Source organism: Protopterus annectens, chromosome 6.part1 (genome assembly GCF_019279795.1).
Source record: "Protopterus annectens isolate FY-2018-M chromosome 6.part1, PAN1.0, whole genome shotgun sequence".
Taxonomy (NCBI): domain Eukaryota; kingdom Metazoa; phylum Chordata; order Ceratodontiformes; family Protopteridae; genus Protopterus; species Protopterus annectens.
The window spans coordinates 477094488-477117817 of NC_056738.1; the positions used below are offsets into that span (position 1 = coordinate 477094488).

A 23330-nucleotide genomic window follows, 5' to 3' on the forward strand; every position below is an offset into this window, starting at 1 on the left:
AAATAAGAAAGAAGAAAAAAAATGGAGGTGAGGAGGTGATGGTGATAATGTGCACTATGTTTGCTAGCAGTACAGGCCATGGTACAGCAAGCTGCAGTTAACTATGCAATGACAAAGCAGAAGTGATATACAGGCTAGACACAAATGTACTATACAACTATGTACACCTCAAGGTGAAGGAGTACATTTCAAATAATGAGTTGTCAGTCTGTAGAGTAGTGTCACTGTCCATGAATGGCAGCAAGTGTGAATGCAAGATCCATTACAGCTGGACAGAAAAATAAAGAAAAACAAACAAATTAAGTGGCCACCTTAAGATCTTTTGAGAAAGGTGGTGTACCCAGTACCTGTGTTGCATCATTCTAGCACAGAGTGAGTGCCCAGTACTACTTTTGGCAACAGTGACTGTAGGGGACATGCTAACACCCAGATCCAGTGAGACAGATCTGTTACATGTGGCACCTGCACCCACCTGTCTGATAGACATGGAAGGACTAATCATGCCTGCCATTCCTACACAGGGAGCATCCTCTTCCACTATTAACACTCCCCATTGAGCAGTGGTGCCACGACAAAGTGTGGGGACAGTAGTCAGGGGCATTGGAATAGTATCTATCAAAGCCATGACTATCCATTTATTGCCCAAACCGGGTGGCACAATGGGCATTACAGAGCAGATGTGGATAACAGTTACCTAAGCACAAACAGATGCTACCACTGCCATGGCAGAGATGTACCATGTGCTCCCAGCCTATGTGATAACATACATCAGTGTGTAATTCTTGCATTTACTGACTGGCATGTTGGACCAACACCTAGGTGCCTTCATTGCCTCTGTGTGCCAGGGCTTCCAACATTCCTCTGGCTGCAAGTCCTCTGCTGACACTCTGGATACACCCTATAGGTCAGATGGATCAAAGTTATATGTCAGTTTATTTACTTGAGTGGTGAATGACTGAGAGGGCGCGCATCACAGCCATCTCAGACTCCCCCTTGTGATAGATAACAAAATATATGTTCAGTTCCCTGCCACCAACATAACTGCATTCTGTGAAATGTATTTTAGTGTACACTATGAAGGTCTGGATGTTTATTTTCTTGCAAGTAGTCAAACAAGTCCAATTTTAAATAAGTATATTTCAAACTAAATTTTAAGAAGCTAAAATCTGCTAGGTCCATCTTGATACATCCATTTTGTCTTTCTTTCTACAGAAATGACAAACCAAGTATTCTGGTCAACTATACATTATTGTGCTGCAAACTGACATTAATTGAACAATGAATAATGACTACTATTACTATTATTACCAAAAAATAGAATTCAGACCCCTTAACTTTATTTTTATTTATTTATCCTTTGTTGACTGGGTTAGTCTCACAAGGCTAGTAGCCACTTTTCAAGGGAGACCTGAAGTGGTATTAGTAGGGGAAATTTGGCCAGGGCATCAGGTAACTTTGCCTACTCATTAGTGTATGGGGATGCTGCTGATGGAGACACGTCCTCCATCTTGTTTCTGTTCCAGATGTGTAGGCAGTATGGAGAAACAGGAGGAAGTATGGCAAGTGCAAGTAATCAAAATCTAAGTATGGGGAAGGAGAAAACAAGCATGGAGATGGCTGAGGCTTTACATGAAAGGTAACTAAAATGAAACAAAAGAAATGGAGAAATTGTTGATATCAGAGAAGAATGGAGTATTAAATAAAATCGGTAGCGCAGTTCCAGATTTGGAAGTCCTATTTCAGGAAAAGCTATTTGAGATCGAAGAAGACAATCAATAGGAATGCATTTTTACAACACTTCAATCTGAAGGGTTACAGGATGTTTACTTAAAATAAATGATCGAACAAAATGAACTGGAGAGCAAACTGGCAGTATCATGGGGCAAAATCATGGAGAAAATAGAAGAAGCAGAAGTTGTAGAACACAAAACAAAAAGGAAATTGTATAGACAGTAAAAGATGGAGAAGGAAGAAGTGAAGGGATGAAAGAAATAAAGAAGAAATATGTAATAAGAATAAGCATTAAGAAAGAAACAGGACTGGACAGGTATGAAGCATGGAACACTATAGTTGCACCACTGGGTGTTGCACCCAAGTAGGTAAGAGCTTTTATTCTTATCAATAAAGAAACATACTGTAATATATGTTTGAATCAGAACAGTATATGGAAAATTTCTTAGAAAAATATGAAAAAAAGATCTGTAATCCTTGGACTGAATATGTAATACAGGCATTTCACAGAGAGACAAAACAAGTTATGATACAATTTAGAATGGAAGTTGAAAAAGATGAACTAAAAGGACATTTAAAAACAATATACAAAGATGTGATGGACACAACAAAAATATATGGTGAAAGAGGTTTCTGGTCTGGGGGTTGGGAATGTGGGATTATTTTGAAAGTGCAGTGTGATAATGTTTTGCATATTCCTACTGTGATTAATGTGAATGATAATAGAGGATTTGTTAAATAGAGAGGGCAACCTAAAACATGCTTTTTTGTGGAAAAACTAATCACTTCATTAGTGAATGTGATAAATGAAAATATTTTATTTGTGCAAAACAGGGCATGAAGCAAAAAAATGTGATATGAAATGCGAAAAAATGTGGAACATGGGTAGATTGTGAAGAAAATGTAGACATTGTAAAAAAGAAGGTATACAAGGTTCAGTACATGATAAAAATATAGAAAAGGAACAAGAAAAACAGTTAAAAAACAAAGATGTAATAATGGGGATAGAGAAGGGGAAGAAGAGGTACCCAGTATGAGTGAAGAAGAATACATAAATTGGCAAGTAGTGAATGTAAAGAACAATACCATAGGGAAAGGGAAAAGAGAGGAAAATAAATTGTAATCGTTATTGGGAAAAGAGAAGAAAAGAAAATGGAAGCATTCTTGTGAAAGAGAATTAAAAAGGTAAAGGCTGGGATAGGAGCATCAATATCATTTAAAAGCTGAAGAGTCTCTTTAAATGTGAATAGTATGAAGAATATCAGAAGAGGAAGAATAGGTATTTTAGAATGGTGTGCTTTAATGGACATGCATATTATCGTATTAAAACATACTAGCATACTGACAGAAGAAGAAAGATTGCAAACTGAAGTTCTATGGGGTGGAATGATTATTTGGAATATGGGAAAGGATGTATGTTCAGGAATAGGTATATTATATAAAGAACATATTAAAATCTTAGACTTTGCAATAGTTGAATTAGGAAAAATAATGATATTAGACTTAAGATGGAAAACTAAGGTTAACGGGAGCAGCCGAAAGAAGAAGAATAGAATTATTGCATTTATGCATAGTTACAAAGAAAGAAAGAGAAATAATGTTTTAAAAAAATAAATGATGTAGGTGTTAATATGGCTATTATATTATTGGGAGACTTTAATTGCAATTTAAGAATAGGAAAGAAAAATAGCAATAATGTTAAAATGGTACATCAGATAATGAAAAGTGGAAAGTTATACATATGGGATAAGCACTGGACTTACAGAAGAGGAGAAATTAAAATGGAAATTGAAGATTTCTTAGTATCAGATAGCTTAAACATATTGCAAAAAAGGGAAAACAAAGACATTTTTTTTTCAGACCATATAGCTATACAGATAGAGGTATATGAAAAAGAAGGACTGAGCTTAAGTATGTATCTGTGTTGTTTTTAAGGAGAAATAATTACTAGGCTTGAGATGTGGAGGGATGTAATTGTTTTATGACTTTAAGCATCTGTCAAAGATCTGATCTCTATGTCTTTTCTTCAAAGGTATATGCAAAATACTGCTAGCTTCCAGCAGTAGGGGGTTCATCTGGGATAGAGTGAGAACACTATTATCCTCAGATGCCTATGAAGAAGTTTTGGTCAACGAAATGAACATAGCATATCATTGAGTCGATTTATTATTGGAAAATCTTTTAATGAATGGGAAAATTGATGAGGGTGAATTTAATTTTCTTCAAGTCACATACCCAAGAAACCCTACCATCTTCAGTATTCCCAAGATTCATAACATTTTGTCTGATAATTGAAGCAAAGGCATCTAAAACCTTCCTCTTAGCCAAGTATGTAGACTTTCATGTCAAAGAGGTCTTAGGGAGACATTCCTTCATATTCAAAGACTCGTGGGATATTTTTGTCTAAGATAACAGATAAGGAATTGATATTCATAACAATAGACATTAAGGACCTGTTCTCTGTTATTCCACATGAGACAGGGCTAGAATGGTTTTATAGTTTTTTATGCCAATATACACATTTGAGCCATTCTGGAATTTTAATTTTAAGGTCCTTAATGGAATGTATTTTTCAAAACAACTTTATTCTACTTGAACATCAGTTGTTCAGACAGAAGAGTGGGGTAACAATGAGGGCAGCGTTTGCCCCCATTTTTGCCAATATAGTCTTGGCCTACTGATCAGTGATCTTTCCTTTGAGATTCTCTAATTGTTGGTGCCTTTATGGCAGATTCCTGAATGACATTGTCATCTTTTGGAAAAATACAAAAGAGAAGTTTGAGGAAGTTTTTCATTTCATAAGTAATTCTACTGACTTTCTGGACTTCACTGTGAATTTAGATGTTGAGACCATCAATTATCTAGATGTAAGGATCATCAAGGACAAGGGTCTTAAGAAATTTGTTTCCACTCTGTATAGGAATCCTACCTATTCTAACAGCTTGTTACACTTCAACAGTTGGCACCCCCTTCATCAGAAGAAAGCACTGGTGAAGGGGCAACATGTCAGATTGGCTCATATGGTAAGCAATGACCAACTGTTTGAGGATGAATGTGGTAAGCTTATGGATATGTTGCTGCATAGATGGTACCCTATTGGTTTTGTCCACAATATTGTTAATGAAGTGTCAATTAAAAGAAGAGAAGAGTTTTTTACCCCCTTTTTAGGCATGGTCAATGGGTCCAATGATCAAAGGATGAATGAAAACTGGGATTTGAGAGAAGAAAATTCCACTTCATGCAACAGGGCTTTGGTTTTACTCTTTAACTTGCATTTTGACCAGATTAGGTCAATCATTTTTAAGAACTGGAACATGTTTGCAATTGATCAGGAGAACTTAATGAAAGCTGAAGAAAAAAAAAACAATTGTAGTTTACAAAAAAGATACATACTTTAAAACCCTTATAGAGAGACCAATTAAGGAAACAATGGATAGAAGTATTATTAGATGTGGACATTGTAGGCAGTGCAAATATGTGTTAGAAGGAGCTAGTATTGTCCTGGACCAATATGGGACTATTAAACTTCCACGTAAATACCATTGTGACAGTAAGGGGGTTATTTACATTGAGAAGTGCCAGGAATGTGAAGAGTTCTGTGGTGGAAAGACAATAAGAGCTTTTAGAGAAAGGATATAACAATATCAATACAGCATTAACAAGAGAGATGAAAAAAATGCCTTGTTTAAGCATACCAAAAATAACTCAACCCATCATTTTAAACATATTATTATTGATCATGTTAAATTGGGACCCAGGGGTGGACCCTCAGATATATTTTTAGAATTTGAAGAAATGAAGTGGCAGTTGAAATGTCAAGCAACAGTGTCCCCTGGGTTAAATGATCTAATTTATATTAGTAGTGTCCTGAAGTTAAAAGCTATGTTTATTTAAAAAAAACATATTATTGCTGGTTATATGCACATAGTTTTGATTTTACATACATTTTTTGCAAGTATTTGTTGTTCTGTTTATTACAAGTAATGTAGTTTTAAAGGTACTGATTTTTAAGGCTTGTGTTGGTTATGTCATTAATTGGTCATGTTGTAATGAGGGAGTGTGTGCACATATTAATTTGGTGTGATTTTATGGTTGGTATTCTGAAGAAGTCCTTAATAATTGAACAAAAGTGCTTAATTTTGTGACAATAAAGAGCATTCCGCTACATGACCTGGTATCTTTTTTGTTTTCTCAGTTTGGGATTGTTTTACATTTCTTCTTAGTAAATGCAAAAGATTTAAAAAAGTGATGAGGAAACTATGTAAAGATTGTTTTTGAAGAAAAGAAGTAGATAAAATAAACATGGATATGGTTAAATATGGACATTATAAAATAGAAGTAAAGAATAGGCTAAAAAAGTAGATAAGTTATTTTATGTTACATGGAATGACAGCAGAAATGAAATTATGTTTAATGGTAAATGGATTTTAGCAATAATATTAAGTAAAATCAGATGGACATTATGGAAAAGGAGTATGGGTCTAATAGGGATGAAAAATGGCATGACTGTATGAATATGTGTAAACAGATTTGTATATTTATATATCTGTACATATGCAAATATTTGTAAATATGTAAATATTTTGTAAATATGAGTTATTTTTGTGTACAAATAAAGGACTCCCACTCTTTTCTACAGGTGCCATGGGATTTTTTACATCAACTGAGCTACCACCATCTCAAACAGATAAAACCTCAGTTTAAAGTCTCATCTGAACCACAGCTCATGCAGGAGGCAGCATCCCCCTTATGCTACACTGCATTTTCAACAATTGATCTACCTGGCATGGGGATAGAACCTAAAGCCTTCTGCACCAAAAGGAAGTGTGCCACCTGTTGTGCTACTGACAATTATTGTTATGCTATCACCTTAGCATGACCGCCTTCTAAGGAGTAACAGCATGTTAAGTTATCCTTCATAAAAGCATTCAGTTACCAGCAATTAGCAAATTAGTCATGCAAACATTATTTAAAAAAAAACCTTCACATTAAATTATGCCATTCTGTATTACAACTCTGCTCTTTAGGAAACAGTGCATTATATTTTATAACTATCAATGCTGCTTTGTTACAAATCATTTTTTTCAGTTTCTCCCTCAACAAAATAGAATATTTTTGACTTGACTCATCAACCCTATGCTCTGATTCTCACAATTTGCAATGGGACATGAAGAAGAGCTGTATTTATATAGCTCTAAAATATTCTGATATCATCACTTTAAATTTCCTGATCTTTTTTCCCATATACCACTTGTTGTATTACAACTACAGGTTAGATTAACCATTTGCAAGAACTCAGTTATGATTAATACATATATGCTTAGAAACACATGATATCATTCCCATATTTATCTGTTGATCTATGGACAAACTTCTCTTCATTGCAGTAATTGATTGACATGTCTTGGGCAAAAACCCACTGCCTCCACCATCATGAGTTCATGTCATATCCCTCATACCAGAATAATTAAAATGCTATTTTTGAGATGGGGGGGGGGTGAAATGCCACCTTCATGCATCCTAAACATTGCATGTGAAGTTGTAGCTGACAGTATTGATATTATCACCCCAACACACACAAGTTGCTAGTTTTGTTAAGGAACACAGTAAAATTTAGATTTCACTAAAAGCAGTAAGCTTATAAGCATTTATTTAGTTATCCAAATCACAGCTGCTTTACTGTATTATCTGTAAGAGTTCATTTTAGGTTTCCTCTGAGATGCTGCAACCTTGGAGTGAGAATAAAACAGTTTAGGGCTGTGGGAGGTTTCCTCCCACATGGGCTTGCCCACTTAAAAAAATGATTTAAAAGCTGTTGCATTTGCTCACACTTCTTATTAGCTCAAGCACCTGTGATATAAATTGCTGACTACTGGAGCCTGTATGGTATGAACACCTGTTGCTAAACTTAAGTCTTACTAGCTCATGTACTTCTAGGAGATGTAATGGAGTTAAAGCTTTTCTTCACTCATAAAGGAAAACTACAGCATTACCAAGGATACTTTCATCCCATACTTCATAATGTTTCCAAATAGGACCTGACAATAGCCTTACAAGCTCAGGTCTATGACTAAATTTCCCATTCCTATTTATCTCTACATCCAATTGAAATACTTTCTACCAAACCTGTTTTTATTTTCATTAATTTAAGTTGACAAGGTAAAGTCATAGGATCTTAGGTTCATAGGTGTGTACTAGGCTAGTCGCTGTGGAGCTTTTACAAGCCTAGACCATAAGATTACCCTAGCATCATGCCACCCGACCTTAGTTCCCAGTGCCTCTGTCAAGTAAAGCCACTGGAGTGATCCCCGGGGTGAATTTTCTATTTCCCATCCACTCATCAAGCTTTCTCTTGAAGAGGGCCACTGAGGTGCTCTGCTTGACATGTATGGGAAGTCTATTACATAGCATGGGCAGTCTCTGGGTTATGAACCTGTCCCTCCAGCATGTTCTGTTGATTGTGGTAATGAGGTTAAGGTCTCTGGAGCATGTGGTGTGGAGGGAGTGGGATTTCTTTAAATGTAGCATTTCTAACAGAGCTGGATCAGACATGGATTTGTAAGTCAAGCAGAGATTGTCTCTAAGTAGGTGATATCAGACAGAGAATAGTTGGAGTTTTTTGAGTCTGTCCATATAGGACAAGTATATAAGGCCTAGGATCCTCTTTGTGAGGTACTTTTGCAACCTCTACAGTTGTTGCAGGTGTCTAGTGAGGTACATGCCAAATGGGGCATTGTACTCGATGATTGACCTAATGAGGGAAGAGTAGGGGGAGACAATGACCTCTTTCCTCCTGGATGCAAAACCCTTAGTAATGAGATGTGCCATAGAAAGACTTTCTGACCACAGTGGTAATGTGGTGGTCAAAAGAGAGATTACTGTCAACCTGTGTTCCCAGATCTCTTATAATGCCTTCTGTGTTCAGTGGACTATCATTGATGTGGTAATTCATGGGAACCAGGTTTTTCCCAAAGGGGATGATGACACATTTTTTGGGACTGAGCTTAAGGCTGTGGTTCTAACACCAGTCGTTGGTCTCAGTGAGGCCTTTCTGTAGGATGTCAACATCACTTGGGGAGTTAATAATAGCTCCCAACTTGCAATCATCTGTGAACTTTGTTAGAGTCCCTTTGTGTTGGCCTGGACTTCAGAGAAGTAGATACCAAACAGGAGAGGACCCAGGACCGGACCCTGTGGGACTCCACTCATGACTGGTCGGCAGTCTGATATGGAGTCAGCTACTTTCACACTGTGCATTCTATCTGTGAGCCAGTTTGCAACCCACCTAGTGATATAGGGGTTGATGCCTAGCTTAGTGAGTTTTTGTATGATTCCTGAGTGGGGAATGGCATCAAAGTCCTTGGCCAGATCACGGTAGGCTGTATGAACCACCTTGCCTTCATCCACACCTTTAGTGACTGACTCAAAGAAGTCGACCAAGTTGAGCAGGCATGATCTACCCTTCACAAAGTTGCTTGTTAAATAGAAAATGTCCATTTATAATATTTATATATAGAATGATAGATATCATGTGCATAAATTTACAAAGAAGAGATATTTAGCCAGCCTGACTTTTTATGTCCACTGCATGAACATCACGATACAATGAACTGTGAGAGAGAGATACAAATTTAGAATACTTCATAGGTTGATATTTATGTGCATTCACAATGAGAGAATAACTCATTCAACATTATAATGCATACAGTATATGAGCTGCAGAAGTTTAGAAATAATATGTGCATCAGTGAATCACATTTCAGATTACCTTATAAAATACCTATAAATATTCATAACCATCAGCAGACACATGTATATCCAGATCAAACAGATGACCTAGTAGGATTTTTGTGCAAAAAGAGTTTATTACGTTAATCATGCTCTTTTCTCTGATGTCATGGACAATTTAGGAAACTCTATTCTAAATTATTTAAAGGCTTTGCAAAATTGGAGATAGCTATGGCTATGCAGGTAGAGAGAGCAAAGAAATTAAATTATCTGCTTGGTTTAATGGTTTCAACTGAATGCAGCATCATAGAAAGCAATTCACCTGGAGGAGTATATGATAAAGTTAAATTTAGTATGAAAATATCCATTTGTTGTAGGGTGTACATTTCAGGTCTTTTTTATCTCCCTACAGCTGACCATCAGCTTCATGCAGTTCTCCTCATTCATCTGGTCAAGTGGACCCTTGATAACCTCACCTAGGCTCAACTGACCCATGTCCAGGGTTGGTGAGGAGGTTGAGGACACTGGTGCAGCATTGTACAATTTAGGGAATGTGACCTAACCTCACAATGCCACAGCAGCCTAGATTGCTTTCAGGGGTGCATGTGGGTCTCCTCACATGAACAACCTCCTGACCAAGCAGTATTTTTCTTGTAGCATGCAGCTTCCCTGACTCTTAATGCTGATATTACAGCAAACCCAGGCCGTCTTCCTCCCCCGGGATGGGTGAACCAGCATAAGTCACTCATTCACATCCTCTCTGTATTGTTCCATCCAGCAGCAATACAGCTAGATGAACACAGGACATCTCGGAGTTCATTCAGAGATTAACTCCCATGTGCCACACGTTTATGGACTACATTTTATTTCTTAGTAAATTTGTCTTCTTATAGCAGCAAGATAAAGTGTGCATTCAACAAGAAGAAAAGTGATAAGTGAACTGATACTAAGAGGACTGCATCCGTGTACATAATTTTTTGTAAGTGTATTTACTAGCACATTATCTGATTGAAGTTAATATTGTACAACTGGTTACCATGTATAAAGTCAGTGTGATATGCATCTTAGTTATAATGATGTAATTTGCATGATGCTTGTGTTTGGGGACACATCATATTTTTGAAAACAGAAGTAAACATATTTAGTACCTCTGGTTGTTTTCAGACTTCATTATACTCCTTTCTACGTGTATCACATTAATTATTCAGTAGCTATATTATCCTGTTTTCCATTTTTCTCTTTCACATCATTCTTTTTTTCCCTTCCACACAGCTGACCACAGTGCCTGTCCTCAGTTGTCTGGTCTTCCTACCCTTCCACACTCCCCTGGATTTATTCTGTATTAGAGTCAGCAAGGAGATCAATGCAGTGTCATATTACTAGGAGAGAATTCACTCTTTTTTATTTTTTAAGACCCCCCCTGCACACACCCAGTCATAGCCTAGTACATAGGATGTGCAATGTGCATCAGTGCTGGACTTGGCACTGATGTCTGCAAAGGGCTGGCATTGGCAGGAAGCCCCACCCACTCTTATACAAATTTTCACTGTAGTATCCCCAGTTTCCCCCAAAGAAATCAGTGACATATACTCCAAGCTCATGTCTTTTCTTCCTCTCAGCAGGATGGGCACACCTATCCTCTCCCACCAGTGTCATAGTCATGCAAGCCACTACTCAAAACTGGGTCACCTAGGCTGCAGTCAGGGCTTTGTCCCACTATGCCATGGCTCTGGCTACAGAACATTCATCATGCAGCCAAATTATTAAACACCACCACCCAAGTTTTCTTTCCTCTATATGCACATTTTTGGTAGCTTCTTACATACCTACTTGGTAAGCAGCCCTACTTCTTAAACTGTCAGCAGTCTCCTCTAATGTTTTTCTTTTCTTGTCAAACTTAATAAAGTCAGACTCATGAAAGTCCATTTGTCTACAGTCCCATATCTATGTCTTTATTGATGTACCTACACCAGCAGCACCATCAAAGGTCAGATACCACACTGCCTCACAACATTTTATGCAATGTAGTAAGTTAGAGGAAATAAAATGCAACCACTCATATCTGCTGTATTCAAATAATAACAGTTACTCTAAATGTACTTTATTTTTGAATTTAGGATATTTAATACAAATAACTTCCAAATGTCATTTCTCTTCTTGTATGTGTCTTTTACAGAAATCACAATGCAGGCATTATTGTCACACATTCTTAAGCTTGCCCATTTTCTATGGCTACTCGGGGTAATACTGAGGTCTGCTGATGCCCAATTTGATGAGACTATAAACAATATTGATTTACGTGGACCACGACCACCATGTGATGGTAAGTAGGATGAATATGTTCTTGAATTGCATTGATTTGTTTGCTTGTATACAAAAAGAAACACGTAAATAAAAACCATGATATTAGTCTGTGTGTGATCCATGTTGGTATCATCAGATAGCCTAACAGGGACTAACAAACAAATTACAAACTGTAAATATGGCTATAAAGAATAATGTAAAATAAAAACAATGGTAATAATGGTTAACCTAATAGCTGAGAGTTGCAATATTCAGAAATAATTGTGTTAATCGCAGGTGGTTTACTCAAGTTTCATTTCTACATAAACTGTAACTGTTTTACTTTAAGAGAATGTGAGACTCAGATATGATTAATGAGATCTTTCTCATGAAATGTATTATGTCCAGATTGAAAAATGTCACTGCAGCTCCCATGGGAATCACAACTCATTGTATATCCCATTCTCCCTAGAGGTGTGTAAAGAGGCAGTGTAAGGGATGAAGCACCCATTGCCATTTCATCCCTGCCACATGCGCTCTCCAGAGCTCCTTGTAGTAGCTATCAAGAAGAATATGCTCTGCAATTCCACCACTAAAATATGAAACTCAGAAAATTTTAAATGCATGTATGTTGTAATCATTCAAAGAAAAAGAGTGAGCTCTTATGTTTTCATTTCCCTGTACCCTGGATCTAAATCTTGAAATGGAGCAAGTTAGTTTCAGTCAGATTCTAGCAAAAGTACAAGGTTTTTTGTTATTATTTGAATACAGCAGCTATGAGTAGTTGCCTTTTATTTCCTCTAACTTACTTCACCCGTGACCCTCATACTAGTGAGAATGAGATTCACGGGTGAAGTGGCGTGCATTATAAGACCAAGAGTAGAAAGGTAAAGGAGTGAGTTGCAAGGCCACAGACTTGCTGGCCTGGTTTACTTTCCCGGTTTGCCATAATGCATCAGCCCTACACTCAGAGGTCACTCGTTTGTGAGTGAAAATATTTGATCATCATCAAATAACATACTGCCAGATCTGCAAGAGAAATAATTAAAAAAAAAAGTCATTGCCTTGTCTCCCAGCTGAACAGCAGACATATTTACTTAAGTCTACCTCTTACATGTTACCATATTCAGGATCATTGGTGCTAGCTGAAAGCTCAAATGATGGCTCTCCTGTCTTTGATATAGGGTTTCATTGCTTTGCTAGGAAGCTGCTTTTTAAAGCTCCTCAGCTGATACTGTTTCTTGCTTATTGGTTTGTAGTGAGTTGTTCCTTGAAAAATCTGCAAATGCTGTTTCCTCAGTCAGATCAGATGCAGTTAGCCAATTTGTTAATCTACTTCAAGAGCTTAATTTTAGCCTGTTTGGCCTTTCCAAACAGGTCCTACATGAATGCACACTCCGCTAAGTCTGTTCATGCAGGTCTCCCCATTCTGAAGCTAGTGTCAGGCCAGATTATAAGAAATAATTGAATAATTACAGGCCTCCCAGTTGCAATTCCAGGGTAGCAAGTCTCTTCTGAATTAGACTACAGCACATATTCCCATCTATGGTCCCTCACCTCTCTTGTCTTCCTATGTTCAGTGGTGCATCTAGGAGGCTGAATATGCTGCTTTACATGATGTATCAAGAGCATTGGGAAACAATAAGGTATCCTGCAAGCTTCACTAAAAATCTTTACATGGTAAAGGGCGGAATCCTTTGGTCATCAGCATCATGCATACTGCTGAGTGTCTCACAATACTGGCATCATCTCTACGTCAAAAGAAGATGCTCCTCCACTTAGGCAGTGAAGTGATGCTTTGTTCCAATGCATAACATTTAGTATATAGAGATGCTTCATAAATGGCTAAACACAAGTCTGGGTGCTGGCATGTCATCAGCTTTTAGTACGAAGGCTGCACATGATTGACATGGAACCAGTGACTCTCATACTGAAATTATGATCAGTGATGATGTACCAAGAACTTAGAAGAACATATTTATTATATTACGTGCCCCATTTTCACAAGCTAGATCAAATTAACTCATTATAAGCATAAATATGCGGCAGAATTTGGAATATTATGAATTTGAAGGTGGCTGGTGTATGATATAGTTTCTTAGGTTCATAGGAAAGTACTAGGCTAGCTGTCCTTACATTTTAAACCTAGCCATTTTGTGTTTTGGTACTTCAATTAACCTATCCAGTTTGATGTTACACTGGCCTTAGCCATCCCATGGTTGATAATTATTTATTAACACTAATGACAATAGCTGGGATCATACAATTTGAGGGGACCCATGAATGGGATAAAGCATTTATGAACTGCTGCTTGTCGTTAGTACTACACGAGCAGTTAATGGGTAAATGTTCTAATACTTATCTTTAGATCCAAGTTGTGCTTGAATGTGGATAAGAATGAACCTTTAAATGTGTATGTGGAGTATGTTATAGAGCAGTGTTTTTTTTCTGTGAGATATCTCTGTCCCTCTAAGCCATTCTGTTGATGTCACAGGAGAGGTTTAGATACCTGGACTGAGATTTTATGATGCCATTTGGTTTATTGATGTACAGTAGGCCCATCAGTATAGGGTCACTGTATACTTTGTATGCAAGACACATGGTAAATCTTAGCAGCTGGTAGGATACTAAGTATAGCAATAGAACATTTAGTTGGTCCATGTAGAGAAGTATTGTTTAAGGCCTTGTATCCTTTTAGTAAGATATCTCAGTGGGTATTCTAGTTGTTGCATGTGCCAGGACAGATATTATACTCAATGATTGCCCTAATGTGGGCTGAGAAAGGGAGACAACGACATTTCTAGATTCAGAGACACTGTCTCTTTGTTTATAAGCTGCACAATATAGAAGGACTTTATTATAAAAGTGGAAATATGTTGGTTGACAGTTAGGTCACTTTCCACATAACTTCCCAAATCCCAAACAGTTGGGTCAATCTTTGGCCATATTGTCAGAATTATAGATTTCCTGGGGTAGACGACTTCCCAAAAGATTTTATAATGAAATTTTTGGCATTCAGTTTCAGTCTATGACTTTGGAACCAGTTATTTGTTTGATGCCATCTTTCCTGTAGGTTGGTGAAGTCATTTGGGAATTTAATGACTGTTCCTGGCTTGTAGTCATCTACAAACTTAGTCAACCAGTGCCCTTGATTTTGGCTTTTACTTTAGATAAGTAGATGCCAAACAGAGGAGGCCTCAGGATGAACCCTGGGTGAGTCCACTGGTGACTGGTCTCTTTGTTTCGGTAGCTTCCCCTGTTTTGATCTGCTCTGTCCTGTCTGTGAGCCAGGTGGCAATCTGGTGGGTGACATGTAGGGATTTATTCTCAATTTGTTTGCCTTTTCTACTATGACTGGGGTGGGGAATTATTTCAAAAGCTTTGGCCAAGTCATGGTATGTGGTGTGTACTGTTTCACCTTCATCTTTTGCTTTGGTAACCTTTTATAAAGGTTTACCAGGCTGAGTAAGCATGACCTGCCCATAATGAATACAAACTGAAATGGGTCCAATGTTTAGCAGTTCCCTGTCATCTTATTGCTAAGTTCCATGATATGTCTTCCCAAGGCTTTGCATATGAGGCTAGTCAAACTTATCGGTCTATAACAGAAGGGTATATGGAAGGTCCTCCCTTATGCAAGGAAATCACTCTAGCTGTTCTCCATTTACTTAGGAATAGCTAAAAGCAGTAACAGAACCTGGTGCAGGATAGAGCTTCAGATACAACCGTTTCCAATGAAAGAACTTTTTAATAATAGTAGCGCTTTCATTTTACAAATCTTTAAAACTTCTTCAGATACATATACACTCCCCCACTTTAAATGCTATACTCAAGTCATTTGTCCTTCAAAAAGTCATGTGATCACTGTTAAAATTATACATACAAAAAATGAAATGCATACATATATTAATCACACTTAAGAAAGACTGACATCATATATGTTACAAATCTATAGTTTGATAGTGTATGCTTGCTTCATAAAACACATCAAGTTAAAAAAACACTTTAACTATAACAATTTCATACATGTATGTTTTTAACATGTAGTCCTTTTCCTTTTCTGTCACTACCTACCCAGGGATTTTAACTTCAAAATAGGGGCTATACTAATACCCTCATTAAGTTCCTGATACCTATATGAGTCTAACATAATCGGATATATTAACTCTTCTTTCTCTAATAGAACAGACCAAGGACCCCCCCCCCCCCCGTGTATTTTTTCCATCTTTTCCAACACACTGAATTTAAAACAATGATAATTATACTGTTCAAAGTATCTGTATAAAGCATTGGTAATTTTTTTCTTTCTTATATCATATATATGTTTGTCAATCGGGTTCCAAAGTCTACATTTGGTTTTACCTATACAGAAGGTTCATAGGTTCATAGATTAGAACTAAGCTAACTGCCCTTGTGAGCCATTTTATGACTAGCCAATTATCCAAAAGTTGGCAGTGGACTCTATATACCACCCAGCACTATCACAATTATATTTTCCTTGCAGGAAAAAATCCCTATTTCTTATATTAATTCCATCGCCTTCTAATATATATTTGCAGATGTTACACTTGCCACATTTAAACATCCTCAAACACAGTACTGGAGCTCTATGTTTCCTTTCTAACATGTTTTTTTTTAAGTCAGATCCCCTCCTGTGTATAATGATGGGCCTTTATCCAACCATCTGCAGTACATTACTATTCTCCCTTAGGATGTTCCAAATTTTATTCAAAATCCAATTAATTTTTGAGCTCTCTAAATTAAAAGAGGTAACCATAGCTCCTGTATATTTGTTGTGTGTATCCCTTGTCAGCAATGTTATGCTGGTATGTGTGCGAGTGCAGTGAGGAACAACTACCGCATCAGGGCTGGCCATCCAGCTGTGTAAACCTTGACTGTAGAGGAGTGTCACTGTTTCATTGTTGAAGTCACACCCCGACCCTATGTGGAAAAATGGGAAAGGGGGTTGTGGATGGATGGATGCAGCTACAGTTGTTAGTGATGTGGTAATTGACAATTATCAAATATGATCAAAATGTCAAGGAGCCTGACTTCAGTCTTTAAGTCTTCTTTGTGAGTTTTGTATTCGAGCAGATAAAAAAGTTACTTTCTTGCTGCCTCCAGATCATCTTAGAGTGATGAGCTCTGTGCCCATTAATAGAGGAAGTACTATCAAAATACTGAAATCAGGTTTCTGTAACAGTACATGCATGAATATGCTCAGACATCAGAAAGGCCTTCAAATCCTACAATTTATTGTTCAGATTACTAGCATTAAGCAGTGACGCATTGCTGTAGGATCAGTATTTACTTATTTTCAAGATCTATCAAATGAGCTTTTCCTAAAAAGGCATAATGGTAGCAGAATCTTTGGAGGCACTGACAAGTAGACCACTCAACTGTCCCTATCATGAATGTTTCTATAGTCAGGCCTCATTTAGAACATCACTATTTTGGAGGTATGTTCTTGTTTTGGAAGAACATTCCAGTTTTCAGGCCTGAATTACTACTGCTCAGGATGACAGTATTTTTGGAGGTATGTCCCTATTTTTAGGCTTAATTTACTCCAAAACACAACTTTCTGACTCCCCCTTCATCACATTTGATTTTTTAAGCTGTCTACAAATCAGAAAAAACACACTATATGACCAGCATACTAGTGGTAACAATAATTTACAGAAAGAGAACATGCATCTTATATCTCATTTTTTCTGAAGCAAAAATAAATTACCTTATGTGGTAGAATTTTGTAATACAATTCATTCAAGTCTACAAATTTTACACTGTTTCTTTGACAATATTGTTATATTTTTCTATCATTTTTTCATTCTGTTTTGTTTTGTTTTTTTAAATATGAGTAGTATCCTAGATTCCTACTATAATTGGGAAGAGTTATGTGCTAATTGGCATCCAAATTTTGTGCTACTTTTATGCCCAGATTTTTAGCTGGATATTCCAGTGGTGAATGTCTGCAAGTTAAGATGTGTGCTTTGAAAAGTGAGCTGAAGGAAATCACTTGCAATGTATACTGGCTTAGCTATCATTTCCAACGAAGCTTACACTCACACTGGATCACTTTGGGGTAATACTAGCTAGGAAAGGAAACTTGGAAATCAGTTATTGTTTAGAATTGTATCATCATTCTCAGAAAAGACAAGATACTACTCAAAACCTGTCTGACCTACCACAGACACCGGTACGTAAGATCTTGGTTATATTTCACTCTGCTTCTCCCTATAGGGTAGATCACCTAAGATAATTTGTCATGATTTGCTAAAAATGATAGCATATTCATACATGTGGTAAAGGTATCTAAGGTATGGTCGCATCCAAAATACATAAAGATATGGCTGACCATGAACTACCACATAGGCAGCAATCTACTTAACACCGAATATGTGATAAGAGACCTTGGGACCCAGGTGGACAGTAGTCTCTCCTTTGATAGCCACATCACCACAGTAGTCAGTAAGTCCTTCTACGTGGCACATCTCATCATAAAAGGGTTCTCATCCAGGAAAAAAGAGGTCATTGTTCCCCTCTACTCGTCACTCATTAGACCCATCATAGAGTACAATGCCCCTTTTGGAATGTACCTTACAAGACATCTGCAGTAGCTGGAAAGACCACAGAAGTACCTCACAAAGAGGATTACTGGCCTCAAACAAATGCCCTACACTGACCACCTCAAAAAACTCCATCTTTACTCCATAGCATATCGCTTACTCCGAGGTGATCTCTGCCTAACATATAAAGCTATGTCAAACCCAGAGCTGTTGGACATGCTACACCTAAAGAAATCCCAATCCCTCCAAGCTACACGCTCTAGGGACCTAAATCTTGTCACCACAATAAACAGGACATGCTGGAGGGATAGATTCCTATCCCAGAGACTTCCTATACTCTGGAACAAGCTACCCATCTATGTCAAGCAAAGTTCTTCATTATCACTCTTCAAGAAAAATCTTGATGAGTGGATGGGAAATAGGAAATACACCCCGGGGATCACTTCTGTGTCTCTGCTGGACAGTGGCACAGGAAAATAACTTTCTTGGGTGGCGTAAGCTATGGAACCTTGCTGGCTAGGCTTACGTAGACCCTTGGGCCGATAGCCTAGTACCTACCTATGAACATATGAACCTATGAACCAAGATCCGATCTCTGCACTGCCTGATTAGGGGAGTGTCAGTCCTCCTAACTATGGAGACAGGTATAACTAATACAGACCAACATGTGGCTACATCCACAAGAGACTTTGTTGGAGTGCTAGCAGGGCCTGACTAACTCACTTTAGTTGTGAGTAAAGATTCAGTCGAAGATTTGTTACTGTGTGAGTTTATATGACTTAGGCGTATTAAGATGAGTTTACATAATGACTTAATGACTACAGGAAAGGAGAGCTTTCTTTTCAAGTGGTTGCCATTTAGCGTTAATCTACTTGCTGACATGTGCTGCAAAAAAGTGTAATTGAAAATTTAACAAGTATTTACACCTCACACATGCAGTAGAAGTGAAGATATAAAATTAATGGGTTACCAGCTTGCAAAAAGCAGTTGCTACCCTACCTCACACATACAAAAATACACAAAACTGTAAATCAATGTCAGTAAACACTAACAGTTAACCAGTGCTACTTGTGACGATGTGAGGTCATGACAGCTATGCCAGAGAGATTAAGGTACTTGAAATTCAATGATCCTCTTAGCCTGTTTCATTGTACACCCTGTAACCCATCTTCCTTGTTTATATATATCCTCTTGCCACATGGAAACTATCAAGTCAAGAGTAACCGACAAAAATTTTAATCCAGAACTGCCTATCAATATTTCTAAGTTGAAGCTTCTTTCTCCTGAATAGTCATAGGTTCATAGGTTCATAAATAGGTACTAGGCTATTGGCCCTTGGGCCTATACAAGCCTTGCCAAAAAGGTACCCTGGCTTTCGCCACCCAAGAAAATTATTTTCCTGTGCCCCTGTCAAGCAGAGCCACAGAAGTGATCCCCGGGTTGAATTTCCTATTACCCATCCAATCATCAAGATTTTTCTTGAAGAGTGCTAATGAGGAGCTTTGTTTGACATAGAGAGGTAGTCTGTTCCAGAGTATAGGAAGTCTCTGGGACAGGAATCTATCCTTCCAGCATGTTCTGTTTTTTGTGGTGACAAGGTTTAGGTCCCCAGAGCATGTAGCTCAGAGGGATTAGGATTTATTTAAGTGGAGCATGTCCAACAGCTCTGAGTTTGACATAGCTTTGTATGTTAGGCAGAGATCGCCTCTGAGTAGGCTATATGTGATGGAGCAAAGCAGGAGGTTTTTGAAACGGTCTGTGTAGGGCATCTGTTTGAGGCCAGTAATCCTCTTTGTGAGGTATTTCTATGGCCTTTCCAGTTGTTGTAGATGTCTTGTGAGGTACATACCAAAAGGGGAGTTGTACTCTATAATGGGTCTAATGAGTGATGAGTAGAGGGGAACAATGACCTCTTTTTTTCTGGATGAGAAACTTTTTGTGATGAGGTGTGCCACGTAGAAGGATTTCTTGACCACTGTGATGATGTGATTATCAAAGGAGAGATTACTGTTCACCTGTGTCCTAAGGTCTCTTATCACACTTTCAGTGTTACGTAGACTACTGTCTATGTGGTAGTTCATGGGTACAGAGTTTTTACCAAAGGGGATGACAATGCACTTTTTGGCATTGAACTTGAGGCCATGGCTTTGACACCAGGCATCTGTCTCAGTGAGGCCCTTTTTTAGGATGTCCACATCGTTAGGAGTTTTGATTATGGGTCCTAGTTTGCAGTCATCTGTGAGCATAGTTAGCCAAAGATCTTCTGTGTTAGCCTGTACTTCAGAGAAGTAGATACCAAACAGGAGAGGACTCAGGACTGAATCCTGTGGTACTCCACTAGTCACTGGTCTGAAGTCTGATTTGGGGTCTGCTACTTTCACAGTGTAGGTTCTGTCAGTAAGCCAGTTGGCAACCCATCTTGTGACATAGGGATTTATACCTAGTTTAGTGAGTTTATCTATAATTCCAGAGTGGGGGATGGTGTCAAACGCCTTGGTGAGATCTAAATAGGCTGTGTGAACCACCTTACCTTCATCTATGGCTTTGGTGACTGCTTCAAAGAAGTCTATCAGGTTTAGGAGACATGATCTGCCTTTTACAAACCCGAACTGTGTGGGGTCCAGAGTTTGGAGATCTCCAGTGTCTTTGTTTATGAATTCCATGATGATACATTTCAGGCTCCATATATATATGGGTCCCCTTCACATGGTCGACATTTAGCAAAGTCAAAGACCATATGGCCGAGACCATATGATCGACTTTTGAAATATCGACCATGCGGAACAGGCATCTCCGTACAGTGCGGAATGGAATGCGATCTCGGAGTTGGTATATTTAAGTTCCAGGGGGTGTGGGGGCATATTAGTGTGAAGTTTAGTGACTGTTGTGTTTTTTTTCTTTTTTTTTTTTTTACATAAGTGATATTTCAAAAGTCAATCAAATGGTCTTGGCCATATTGTCTTCAGCTTTTTGAAATGTTGATCATGTGTAGTAGATATATATATATATATATATATATATATATATATATATATATATATATATATATATGTGTGTGTATGGGTCTACTGCTAATCAGAGAAAACTAATTTTTTCAAAGATTAGAGAGCAGACACCCACTTTCACGAAAGTGCACTTAACTGAAAGTACACTTTTGCGAAAGACGATTAACTGAATCATGGTACAGTGAGGATAAGGAAATATATGTAGTGCGATCTCGGAGTTAGTATATACAAGTAGCAGGGGTGTGGGGGATGCAGTGGCTTGCCCCCTGAAAAATGTACTCTACTTTGCTCGACACACCTCTGGAAATTACATATACTAACTCTGAGATCGCAGTACAGTGGGGAATAGGATATATTTCCTTATCCCTGTTGTACTGTGATTCAGTTAACTGACTTTCACAAGAGTGCACTTTCAGTTAAGTGCACTTTCGGGAAAGTGGGTGTCTGCTTTCTAACCTTTGAAAAAATGAGTTTTTGATGATGAGAAGTATATATATATATATATATATATATATATATATATATATATACAGATATATATATATATATATATATATATATATATATATATACAGATATATATATATATATATATATATATATATATATATATATATACAGATATATATATACAGATATATATATATATATATATATATATATATATATATATATATATAAAATAGCTGTTTTCGAAAGAGAACATTTGAGAGAGTTTCAGGTCCTCTTTTCCTTCATCCCTTCCTTACTTGATTCAGACTGTATCATATTTCTTGGATTGAAAATACCTGCTTCCTAAAGAAGTTTATCCTGATGATTACTAAAGTTCTTTGTCATCAGACTACTTCTTTTGGCTTTTCCTGGTTAGGGGTCGCCATAACAGATCACCTGTCTGCTCATGACTGGCAGTGGAGTTTTATGGTGTTGAGTTGTCAGCCTGGCACCCAACCTTCCACAGAAGGCACACACTCATGCCTAGGGCAAATTTAGAGTGTCCAATCCACCTACAGCATGTCTTTGGGATGAAACTGGAGCAAAGCCACGCAACCACAGGGAGGACATGCAGACTCCGCACAGAAGGCACCCCAGCTGAGGATTGAACCAGAGAACCTCTTGCTGTGAGGCGGCAATGCTAATCGCTGCACAACCATGGCCACCCTTTGTCATCAGAGTACAAAAGGCTCAATAGATTTATTGTCATAGGACAGGAAAAGAATACAGCTGTAAGAAAAATACATATAAAAAATTGAATCTTTAATCTGCTTAGATTTGTGAGGCAAGAGGGAGTGGAATAACAAACAATCGTTTGCTATGTGTTTTGTCCTTAACAAGAGACTTCTAAATATAGTAAACAAAGTGATGTAAGAGAAAGAAGGATAAATTATTTTCAGAAAAGTATAATCAGATTTATTTCATCACAGAAAGATATGGATTGAGGAAGCTAAGTATGATAAAATTGCTACAGAGGAGGAAACTGCAAAGCCATGCTTTTTTAATATGTTAAGATAATGGTATCATTCTATAAGGAAGAAAATATACTCTGCAAAAAAATATCATATTTAAGGTGTAGTTATCCTTTAAAAGTGCTCGAGCTGTGAAAATTGATCATTGTATATTCTCAGGATTTCCCATTGCAGTCATTTGAATCTGGTATCTTCCGTCTGTAAGTTGGAAAGACACCCCATCCTTTTTCATACAAAACAAGTCTTGGGTAGTTCAGTTGTAATAGGAGCTCTTGTAATAAGTTGTTTGTGGGGACTTTTTCTTGATGCAAAAAAACACTAGAATGGAATGACAGATGTCATTTTTTGAAGGACTTCAATTGAAATGTAGCGATTACATTCTGCTCTCTCTTTCATCACATGTGTCAAGTACTCCATTGTGCTCTGCTACATCAAAACATATGACATTACTCTAAGCTCTCAGTGCTTTTTCTGTGGCTTAAAAGGTAGCAGAATTCAAACCACTTTATCAGATAGCAAAAACTCTACAAAATTATATGAGATATCATGAATAT

The 23330-nt window shown here is 37.5% G+C and overlaps 1 protein-coding gene across 2 annotated transcripts in view; it reads left to right on the forward strand.

The window, feature by feature from the left end:
• COL6A2 (collagen type VI alpha 2 chain) overlaps positions 1-23330 on the forward strand; it is a 253069-nt gene that overhangs the window by 14730 nt on the left and 215009 nt on the right. For both annotated transcript variants that reach the window (XM_044075925.1, XM_044075924.1), the window contains exon 2: positions 11636-11782. In XM_044075925.1, coding sequence (XP_043931860.1) covers positions 11644-11782 — 139 coding nt within the window. In that variant the 5' untranslated portion in view covers positions 11636-11643. The remainder of the gene's footprint in view (positions 1-11635; positions 11783-23330) is intronic.